Here is a 12,001-nt window from a genome sequence, read left to right on the forward strand (position 1 = left end):
ACATTAGAAATATTGAGCCAAACTGATCCGATAAGGTGATCCATTCGCCGCTTCACCGGATCCGGAAGGCTCTGTGCCCATTGGCAAACGGATTGTGAAAACTGATCTGATCACCGATGGATTGGATCGGTTTTCACTTCGTTTGCCAGCAAATACATACCTAATGGCAGAGGCTTCCTCTTCTTGTGCTGTGTAATCGCGTCATGTGACTAGTCACATGGTGCAGAAGAAGACGGAAGCCTCTACCGCTGGCCTTTAGGTATGTATTTCGGCCCTGTTCACCCTCGCTCACCTGCCCGTCTGCTGCACTCTCCCGCCGCTCAGGTTCGGGTCCCCACATCCCCCGTGGAACAGTCTAGTGTGAAGAAACATTCAGTTTTCCATTGCCCCAATGCAGCAGCATTTTTTGTCTGGTTCCATTCCGCTAGGCAGAACGGCCTTGAAAATTAGGGTGTGCTGCATTTTTTTGGTCCGGGCAACGGAATGTATCCGTACCAGCTGACTCGTGTGAACGGTCCAATAGGTTAACATTGGATCCTTTCACATCCGTTCCATTTGTACAGTATACGTTCTGGTTACGTTCCGTAAAAAACCGGAGATGTGAACCGGGCCTTAATGTAAAATTGGGAATAAAGTAGTACATTCTACTATGTCATTGCAGTACCTCTTTAAGAGGAATTTCCATCAGCAGGTAGCTGATTGCGCATATGTGCCCCATAGCGCTCCATAGAAAATAAGACTGCATGGCAAAAACTAAGCAGCCTATTTGTACAATGATCTTCCAAACCTGTTGCCTGATGACATAAGTTTAAAGGGAACCTGAACTGAGTAAAATTATTTAAAATAAACACATGATGTAGCTGCAAATGAATGTTACATACTTACTTCGCCATCCGTTCCTCTCAGAAGCTCACCATTTTCTTACAGTGATCCCTTCCAGTTCTGACGAGCTTTTGTCAGAACTGAAATATACCAGTTTCTGTCAGTTATAGATCAGCTGTTGTCAGTTACAACTGAATGTGCAAGGTAATGTCCATGTTTCCCTATGGCTCAAGTGAGTGATATTACAGTTTAACAGTGTGCTGACCAGGAAGCTGTTATGGGGTAATGGCCATTTTTAAAATGGAGGATGGATAATTTCATTGATTACAGTGGACAAACAGGTCCCAGGAGAGGAGAAAGAGATTGATGAGCAGACTACATGGGAGGCAAGTATGACCGGTGTATGTTTTTATTTTGATTTTTTATTTTCAGTTCCGGTTCTCTTTAGTCTACTTAGCTCTCTTCACATCTGAATAAGAGCTTGTTTGCAAACCAAGCAATCAATAAACTCCACTAAAAGTGTACGCACCTTTGATGGATGTCGTTTGGGATCGGGACCTGATTCCCTTGGGTGACATCGCTAGGCCAGGCGGCACAGACGTGAGTCAGTTGTGTAGCTGACGACACTGGGAGGTGGGGGACAACGGAACGGTGTGTACGTGACATCATGCTGGCAAGCTATGCCGCTCCTCCGTTGATGGGGGATGGGATCAGCCGTCTTGGGGGTGAGTTGATCTTCGGGTTGAGACAAGGATGAGTCCACCCATACCTTTTTGTCTGAAGCTCCTTTTCAGGAAACGATAGTCTTTCACTGTCATAGTCTCTAATGCTGGGCATAGACGGGTCGACACCTCCTTATCAATCGAGCCACTGATGGCTCGATTGATAATATCCGACAGGTCCGATGACCCGCCGGATTAATACCCGACTCGAGCGGGAGTCGATCCGGCGGCTAATCGAGCCGCCGGGTCGACTCCTCTATGCCCAGTATAAGGGTCCACAGTCATGCCTGAGTGTTGAACCATGATTTCCCCTTCTTATGTAAATAAACAGGTTTCAGGGAAGCTGCAGAGGATGTTAATATTTTTTAGTGTTTGTGGAAAAGATCTTAAATTTCAATCAGTAGTATACTCTGGAGCATAGTTTTCTAAGTAGGTAACTAACCAGAATTCCAAAAAGCAAGATGACAGACAATGACACCTTTGCTTGTCTGGTCAGCAAGTAGTGTCAGACACAAAAAAAAGAAAGATGGAAAAAAAACAGCAAAAACAATCCAGACTAAAGCATGTTCACAGTGCAATAGTATAGAAAATTAATCAAGGCATACAGAATCCATATAATATATGAATGTCAATCATTCTGCCTACAATGCAGTACCAGGTTAGCAATCAGTAACTGCTCATTCAACCGTCAATCTGCCAAGAGTCCTATATAGTAATGGAAGGTTGAAAGCCTGCATGGACCCTGGGCGATGGCTTAGTGTGGGCAGCACAGTTGCAGGCGGCAGCTTAGGGCCTGTTTCTACTACAAATGGCTACATGGACGCATCGCACAGCGGGTGTCCTAAACTCAATGTAGGCAAAGGAACAGTTTCCATTGCGTGCGGACCGTTTCGCATGCATCCGCCCGCCATCCCCTCCATACACTTCCGCCTCGGGAGAGGCGGAAGTGAAGCGGACGCCAGCGGAAGTGATGCGATGCCGCACTTGTATCACTTGTTAGGGGCAGTTGTTGTGCACAGGCTTTTAGGTGGCCACACGCCATACAATTAAAATATCCAATTTTACACCAATTCGATAAATACAATCAGCTGTCCCAAAAAATCAAAAGGTTTTTGATCTAGAAATCCGATCTAATTTCCTTTTTTTGTTTTGTTTTGTTTTGATTGGACATGATCGAAAATGCAGACCAATTTTTATCAAGAATTGTATTTTGTATTGTGTGTGATGAATTGTGAAATTGTATTCAACCAGAAAAAAAATTGTATGCTACTATTCAGTATATTTTTCTCTTGATTTTCCTAACCAACCAATTTTTTCGGAGTTTATGATTCTTTTATCCTGAACTGTGGCAATTGGAAAAAGGGATCGGAATGCTCAAATCGAATTAAAATAAAAAAAAAAAAAATAATTATGGTGGGTGGCTGGGCTCTGTGGCTGAAGTGTTGGGCAGCAGGTGCTCTGTGGCAGTTCAGGTGAGCAATTATTTTGAGAATCACGGGTTGACTGGTTAATATCTAAGATGGGGATAGTTTGTTTCAAAGTCTTCCACCGAAACATTTCGAACTTGATCGAATTTCCTAGGTTGATTACAGGATTGGTAAGTTCACTTTTATAAAGAGGCAGGGTAAGCTTAACCAAATTCTCCCATTCATCTAAGGATGGGACCATAGTTAGTTTCCATTTTATTATGAATTTCTTTACATAATACAGAGGAAACCTCACTAATACAAATCCTTACTACCATACTTTTTTTGTGTTTCCCACAAGACCTATCTCCAAAAGCTCCCAAAATATACAGGGCTTAGAGGGGTAAAAAAAAGATTAACTAACCTGGTGCTTCTGCCAGCCTTCTGCAAACTCCCTGTGCTCGCACTGGTCCTTAACAATCTTCCAGTCTCCCCGGTGCAGCTCAGTTTCGCTGAGTCACTGTCCACTGTGCCTGCGTGGGCCTGGCCGCACGCATCAGTGTTTGCACACCCGTCACCAGGAGTGTCCTGCGCAGTAGAGATTTTGTCGTACTGCGCTTGCACAGAAAGCTTCCACACCTGGGAGCGCGAAGAAAGATGCTTGCGGCCGGGGCGGTACAGTACCGGTTGACTTACAAGTCGGCGGTACCGAAACTGTGCCGCAGCGGGTGACCGGAGGGTCGTTGAAGACCACGCAAACACGGGGGAGGGGGGGCTTCAGGGGGCTAGCAGAAGCCCCAGGTAAGTGAAACTTTTTTTTTTCTATCTTCAGGTTTCCTTTAAGCTCTAAGATTACGGTTAGTGTAAAAGATCACCCAAAAATTAAATTGCTGGGTTCTAATATTTGTTATCCAGAGGGCAGGACCACACTTGAAACCACCACTAATCCACTAATATGTTTACTAATCATTTTTTCCAGACAGAAATGGGAGACCATTTAAATTTTAAATTATTTTTAGCTGAAACCTTCTTATAAGTTTCTCACATTGAGTCATTGTCTTATTAAAAATGTGGTCGTTTATCAACCCAGAATTGTTCAGTGATTTATGTTTGTGTTTCTTTCCAGATTGCAGAACCAACAGTATGCACAGGTAATGCTTTTTATTCTATACAGCACATTTATAAAAGTGTGCAGTGTCAGGGCTAGTTCTTTCAGCGCTTTGCTGATCACCGGCAATCGGCAAAGTGCTGCTGCTAATGTATCCCTATGGATACATTCACACTGCAGCATTTGCGATTTCCATCAATCGCAAAAATGTTGCATGCAGCATTTCGGGGCGATCACGTGGTATTCTCGTTCTGTTGAACGGGAATCACAAGTGCAAATCACCAATTAAACCCACCGAATTGCGATTGCAGACCCGAATGTGATCGCGGGCAAGCGGCGGGGAAGGGCCAGATGTGAACCACCCTAACAGCTGCCTGCCTTCCCTCAATTAGATTAAAGCCACACTTGACAATCCAATCAGTCTGCCTCAGTTATGTTCAGATCAAAGCATTCTTCATAGTTTATAATGTACACTCTATCATGATACTTCATTCCATAATTAAGAGATTGTAGAACTTAAGGTTTTTTTTTGTTTCCCTTTGAATCGCTGACAGGTGTATAGATTATAACTGTTGTCTTTCTGCTAAAAACAGCCGGCGGAACTTGGGCTAGTGTAGCTTCACAAGCTACCCAGAAGAAGCCTTGGAATGAGAAAAATCAAGCTTTTAATAGAGGTGGAAGACAGGCTGAACTACAAAATAATGCTCAGGTAACATTACAGTAGTACTGAACCATAGTTGCATGCTTAATGTTACTAAATATTGCACATGGTAAATTCATCTAAACTACTTGAAACCCAACTTAGAATACCTTTTATGTAGAGTGTTTAACTACCGTAAAAGAATTGGTGGCCTATTTTCTTCTCACCAATAAAGATAAACTAAGAGAACAGTCTACAGATTTACAGAACGAGAAAATGACTGGAAACTTCTGCATGTGTTTTAACTCTAGCTTGGGTACCGTATGAGAGGACAGAGCACGTCTTCGGAAAGGCGACAGAACATTCAAAGGAAGCAGGACAGTAAACCAGGGACCACAGCACAACTAAACAGACCTGACCAGAGTCCTGAACAGTTATACTTTGAGGTATTGTTCTTGCAAATAAGATCTGTTAAAATGAAATGATTACAGATGAATACAGAGCAAGTCACAGCCTTTTATACGTGCTGCTGAGCAATGTAGTAACAATTATCAGTGCTGCAGAATGCAGGCAAACATCCCACCTGCTGACTTTGTGGCACTGCTCCTTCCAGTTGAAGTAGGCAGGCAATGCACTGTTGTGCTGTGCTTTGCTGCTTAAAATGGACTGTTAGATGGCTAGTTTTATTGAATGTTAAATCAATAAACCATTCAGACAGTCTTTAAAGAGGAGCTGTCAGCCATACTATCTCAGAAAAAAAAAAAACTTTTATATAAGTAGATAAATACTTGGTCTACTTACATAACATATATTGCACTGTCCACATTTTGATTTTAAAGTAATTTTTCTATAGTAAAGAAATAGAAAATCCTTTTTAGGACTTACCATTTTGACTCTGTTTTGAAGCCAATCCTGCATCATTTCCTCCCACCCAGGTCTGCATTAGAAAGTGCATTGTCTCAGCATGAGAAATATTGGCCAATCGGAGAGGAACAGAGGCGTGGGAGGGGAAAACCGGAGGGAAAGAGGCTTCAACCAATCAGGCTGCATTAGTTTTGTCTGAGGCGAAAGTAAAGAAGAAAAAAAAAGAAAAAAAAAGAAAACCCAGCATGCCCTGTAACTTTGTGTGACAGATGTACCAAATAAGAGCCAGAGAAACTGGGGAATGATCTTTTATGGAGAAGAAAAATAAGTGATTTTAACTTTTGGGTTGCCTGGTTAGCATCCTTATTACTTGTTTACCAGATAAAAATAAATTCATTTCTTGCCTGACAGTTACGCTTTAAGGAGAGCCTTTACTTAAAGGCCTTTTCCAGGCACATATTTTTAAGAATTACAGGGCTTAAATGTTGCAAAATGTCTGAAAATATGAATCGAATAACCAGAAGCAGCTTGAGTTCAGTTGTCAGTTTCAGACTCTGTGGCTGCTGCTGTACTTGTGTTGGCGTTCAGGTTGCAAGGTGGTGGGCATTGGACAGAATCTTTTTGAGAATGTTGCAGCCTATGGCAACAACAGACAGTGGTGTGGTAAATGGCAAATGTACACAAGTGTAGAAAAACATCTTTGTCTAATGTCTATGTACATCTTGCAGTAAAAGACTTGCCACAAAAGTATGTTTCCTTAGTAACTTCTCACCTTCTTTCCCACTGTTGATTTTCTGCTGTGTTTGTTTTTGTTGTGTGTGTGTGTGTGTGTGTGTGTGTGTGTGTGTGTGTGTGTGGGGGGGGGTGATTGCATGGGAGCTTCAATACATCTGACTGATACTGTCCACGCTATTCACAGAACGAGGGATTGATAATTTTCTGTCTGCACTGTCAGATGGCTATGAAAGCTGTGAGAGTGATCTTTCCTGTTCTTAAAGAGAAACTCCAACCTAGAATTGAACTTTATCCCATCAGTAGCTGATACCCCCTTTTACATGAGAAATATAATGCTTTTCACAAACACCATCAGGGGGCGCTGTATGACTGATTTTGTGCTGAAACCCCTCCCACAAGAAGCTCTGAGTACCGCGGTACTTTTGGCAGTTTGTTACAATGTAACAATGTTCACAGACAGGAATTAGCTGTTTACAGCTGTCTCTAACAGCCAAAACGGCTAGGAGCAGCTACATAACCTGCCCACAGTAAAAATGTCACCATGCAATAAATGTCAGAATGTTAATCGGGGAGAGGAAAGATTTTACAATGAGCAAACACTGACTAAATCATTTATACATAATTATGGTAAAAAATGAAACCCTTTTTTTACTACAATATTTTCACTGGAGTTCCTCTTTAAGTGGAGTTGTAAATATTTGAACTTGTGTGGTTTTCTATATTTAATCACTTGGCAACCTCTGCCACGCTTATCTACGCCCCTTTAAAAATTCACCTGAGTCACAGGGGCGTAGATAAGCAACTCCTGTTTATTTTCCTGCTGTGTGCGGTGCACGCGGATTAGGGTGGCCACTTGCAAAACCCCAAAAAGGACATCACACCCTGAAAAGGAGGACCTCGTACTGAGTGTGCAAAAAAGTGGGTGTGGTCAAGCATAAAGTGGGTGTGGTCACGGGTGGGGCCAAATATACATGACCTTAGCAGTGGTGTAAATGGTCTGCCGGGGAAGTTTGAGCTCTGCCGTAGTGTAGCCCCCAAAAATAGATGTAATCTGACAGCATTTCACCAAAAATATGCGTAATCTGGTAAAAGTTCCTCCAAAATACAAATAATATGGCAGTGGTTCCCCCAAAATAGACAATGTGGCAGCAGCAGTCCCCCCCAACATACACATAATCTGGAACCAGTTCCCAAAATACGCGAAACCTGGCAGCGGATCACCCAAAATACACATAACACCCAAATACATGTAATCTGGCAGCAGTGGTCCCCCAAACATACACAATCTGGTAGCAGTTCCCCAAAATACGCAAAATCTGGCAGCAGCCGTGCCCCTAACATACATAATCTGGCAGCTGTTCCCCAAAATACACTTAATCTGTTAACAGCGGTTCCCCATAAATACAGATAATCTGACAGCAGTTACCCCAAAATAGGTACCCCCAGCATAGGTAGCCAGGTCTATAGGTGTCCCCAGTATAAGTAGTCCTGAGTATAGTTGTCCCCAGAATAGGTAGCCAGGTATATAATGTCCAAGGAATAGGTTGCCAGGTCTTTGGGTGTCCCCAGAGTAGTTAGCCAGGTCTATAGATGTCTCCGGTACAGATGGCCAGGTTTTTAGGTGTCCCCAGAATAGTTAGGCAGGTCTATAGGTGTCCCCAGTATATGTAGCCAGGTCTTTAGGTTCCCCCAGAATAGTAAGCCAAGTGTATAGGTGTCTCCAGTACAGATAGCCAGGTGTATAGTGTTCCCAGTATGTATAGCCAAGTCTGTAGTTGTCCCCAGTATAATTAGCCAGGTCTATGGGTGTCCCAAGTATATGTAGCCAGGTCTGTAGGTGTCCCCAGAATAGTTAGCCAGGTGTCCCCCGGCAGGAGGGGCGAGCTCAGTGAAGGGAGAGTGGTAGGTACATCCCCCCCCTTTCCTCACCTTTGGGCCCCCCCTTCCTTGCTCTACCCTCTAGAACTAAAGTTTTGGGGTGGCTGGCAGCGGGCGGGACTTACCTCTGCCTCCTTCCACGGCGAAGCAGTAGTGATGTCCGGTTCATGAGTCATTTGAGCCTGTTCTTTCCTGTGAGTTTAATGATCCGACTCATCCACTTAACCGAATCAGTTCAGTGGATGAGACAGGAACTGCAGCTGCAGTTCCTGTCTTATCCACTGAACTGATTTGGTTCAGTGGATGAGTTGGATCATTACACTCATAGAAAAGAACAGGCTCAAATAACTCATGAACTGGACGTCACTATGCAGCGCTTGGAGTGAGGCAAGGTAAGTCCCGCCCGCTGCCAGCCACCCCAAAACTTTAGTTCTAGAGGGTAGACCGAGGAAGGGGGGGCCCAAAGGTGAGGAGAGGGTGGGGATATGTCCCCCCTTTCCCACTGTGCCCACTGCTCCCTCTTCTCTGCGCTCTTTCCCTCCTCCACACAGCCCAGCATTCAAAAAGGAGGACATCTGGCCGTTCTTCCTTGCCTTGAGCCGGACAGAGGACAAGCACTCCAAAATCCGGACTGTCCGGCCTAAATCCGGACGGATGGCCACCCTAACACGGATGCGCGTACGCGTCGGGCACCCGCTGGTCCGTGATTGGCTGAAGTGAACATGTGTTTACAAAGCCAATCAAAGTGCTTGCAAGTTTGAATGAGCACTGCCAAAGCCAATGACCGTGCTCATTCATTCAGAATGTGTGTAAACATTGTATCAGTCACTATGCTGTTACAGTTACTGAGATCACTCATGAGAGGATCTCAGATAACTAACACAGCATTAGTGAGTGATCAGCATCAGTGAGGTTTTTAAAAAAAATAAATTATACCCCCATTAAGCCCATTAACCCTTGCCTCCCTGAAATGTTAAAATTGCTGTGGCTTTTAGGTGAAAAACCCTGTGGTTGAGAAGTGGTTAAACATCTTTTTAAACCACACCTTAAAGGGATACCATCGATTAACATGTGTTTTTAACCTGCGTTTGAGAGTTCCTGAAGTGCTGGTAAATAATGATGTATACATTTAATTTGCTTATCTCTTTTGTTTACTGTAACAAATTCCTTTCACTCTGAACTGACTGCAGTCTGCTCATTTTGTGATGGGAGAGTGTGTAACTGTGTGTCAGAGAGCTCTCTGTGTCTCTGTGAAGCTGCCTGTGTTTCTGAGCTGTCTGCAGAGAGCAGAGGAAATGTAACTTGTTTTAAACATTTATAATTGTCTGTAACACCACAGCTTTTCATACCTTTTTTGCTTTCAGGGAAAAATACTCTGTAGTCTGATGTACAAAAAAACACTGGCTGTGCATTGAAGCAGACACCCCTTTGCAAATGATTTGTCCCAATAGCGTTAAATCCTACACATAATGAATTAAAGCTTTTGCCTCTGATATTTAACGTGAAAATTAGGAAAATGTGTACACAGCTACTTAGACATTATTTGTACATTGTCATTTTAGAACACTTGGGTATTGATAGTATTCATTTAACTAGACTTAATTGTATTAGTCCAGATTCTCCCATAGGGCTTGGTGACACCACGTACATCTTAGTGCATTCTTAAAAAGAAATGCATGCTGTGGGGGTTTTTTTGTTTGTTTTTCTTTATGGAATACACTTATGTTGTTGTGGTGCATCAGATTTCAGCTTGCAGTATATTAAACGGTGATCACAACAGCATAATAGGTGTTCAGCACAATATATTTTTAAAGTGTAACTGTCGGGCATGAAATCAAAAATTCTTTATTTTTATCAGGTAAACAAGTAATAAGGATGCTAACCAGGCAATCCAAAAGTTAAAAATCACTCTTAATTTTCTTATTTGGTACCTCTGCCGCACAAAGGAAGTTGCAGGGCATACTGGGTTGTGTTTTTTGTTCTTTTTTTTAGACTTGTTTTATGGGGCGGGAGGAAGCCCCGGTTAAGTATCAGAGCTTTAGTATTAGTCTCTTAGTCCCTCTTTCCCTCCTGTTTCCCCTCCCACACCTCTGTTCCTCTCTGACCAATATTTCTCTTGCGGAGACGATGCACTTTCTATTGCAGAGCTGGGTGGGAGTGTCCGAAGACTAGGAGGAGGGCGGGCAATGCATACACAATCAGGCAGAGGAGAGTAAGGGAGGAAATGACATTAGCATTGGCTTCAAGATACACAGTTAAAATAGAGAATCCTAAGGATTTTCTCTTTTTTTCACAATAGAAAAATCACTAAAATCAAAATGTGGCCAGTGCAATACATATGTAAGTAGAGCAAGTATTTATCTACTTATATATGTGTTTAGGGTTTTTTTTTCTGAGACGATATGGCTGACATGACAGCTCCTCTTTAAGATATGCTTGCCTAACTGACAATTTACATTTTGTAGAATAAAGCTGAAATTAAGTGTTCTTATTAATCAAGCTTTTAACAACCGGTTTAGGATGAAGATGAATTTCCAGAACTAATCAGCAGCAATGGGAGCTCTAGAAATGAGAACGCACAGTCAAAGATGACCAATAAAGTGGTAAGTAACTCATTGTGAACTTTAGGGAGAAAGGTACTGGTATATTATGATTTGCTCTGGACTTGCTGATTATTTTGCAGAACGAACAAAATACACCAGTTAGTTGATTGCCATTTCATTAATATGGCCAAACTTTTATTTTCAGTTGGATGATTTACCTGAAAACTCCCCAATTAACATTGTACAGACCCCAATCCCCATCACAACATCCGTACCAAAGCGAGCTAAGAGTCAGAAGAAAAAAGCGCTTGCTGCTGCCTTGGCCACAGCCCAGGAATACTCTGAGATTAGTATGGAACAAAGAAAGCTACAGGTTTGTAAAAGATTCCTTATTTCTAATTCAAGATGGCACTTAAGAAAATATATTTGTTTTCCTGTAGTAGCCTTGTTTGTGGACTGACCATGTATTCTGGGATCTGTTGTGGCAACATTCTAAGGGATGGCTGCTTACCTTTGCTCCACTTGCATACCCAGCAGAACATTTTGTTCCTACCTACAGTCATTTTTTTATCCACAAACCTTATAAAATCTGAGAGTTCAACCTGTAGGTAAGTTTACAATCAAAAGTATTATATTAGGCTCAGAAAATTAAATATTATTATATCCTTTTTGCAGACTTGAACCACTTACACGTATGTGATTTGTTGGCTGACGTGATTTGTGGTCATTCAACATTACATGTCCACTTAAATTAAAATGCTACTTGGCTGAATGTTGTTGTAGTTCCTTCTGCACCAGGACATTTATTGTGTGGCTTCCCCGAACCACCCTTATCTATTGGCCATAATGGTTTGCTGAGCAGTACACCTGTACATTGATCAGGGAAAATGTCACCTGAAACAAGAATATTAGTTTTGAGGTAACATTTGTTCTGTGTGTACACAGCTTTACATTGTAAACGTTCTTATAAGAAGAGAAAGGACATTTATAATTTATCATTATATTGCTGCTCTGCTTAATCCAAGCAACATTTTTTTTTTGGCCATTTAATTTGCCGGGATTGTCTCGAGCTATAAACCACAGATTGTCTGGACTCTGTTACATCTCTTGACAGGCGTAAAACATTGCACATATACTCTAGATCAGATGTGCATTTTCCTGATTGCTTGGATTTTGGCTTCAATTGTTCTATATCCGCTTTGGATGTTAACTATAAATTGGCAGTACCAGGAGCAATATTTTTGGCAATCTAGTGCAGTGGGTAACAGCACTACATATGTAGT

At 42.3% G+C, this 12,001-nt stretch overlaps 1 protein-coding gene across 2 annotated transcripts in view; it reads left to right on the forward strand.

The window, feature by feature from the left end:
• SECISBP2L (SECIS binding protein 2 like) overlaps positions 1 to 12,001 on the forward strand; it is an 85,781-nt gene that overhangs the window by 34,678 nt on the left and 39,102 nt on the right. For both annotated transcript variants that reach the window (XM_068275418.1, XM_068275419.1), the window contains exons 6-10: positions 4,077 to 4,101; positions 4,652 to 4,767; positions 5,010 to 5,144; positions 10,695 to 10,778; positions 10,924 to 11,091. In XM_068275418.1, the coding sequence (XP_068131519.1) occupies positions 4,077 to 4,101; positions 4,652 to 4,767; positions 5,010 to 5,144; positions 10,695 to 10,778; positions 10,924 to 11,091 (528 nt within the window). The remainder of the gene's footprint in view (positions 1 to 4,076; positions 4,102 to 4,651; positions 4,768 to 5,009; positions 5,145 to 10,694; positions 10,779 to 10,923; positions 11,092 to 12,001) is intronic.

Source organism: Hyperolius riggenbachi, chromosome 3, assembly GCF_040937935.1.
Source record: "Hyperolius riggenbachi isolate aHypRig1 chromosome 3, aHypRig1.pri, whole genome shotgun sequence".
Lineage (NCBI taxonomy): Eukaryota > Metazoa > Chordata > Amphibia > Anura > Hyperoliidae > Hyperolius > Hyperolius riggenbachi.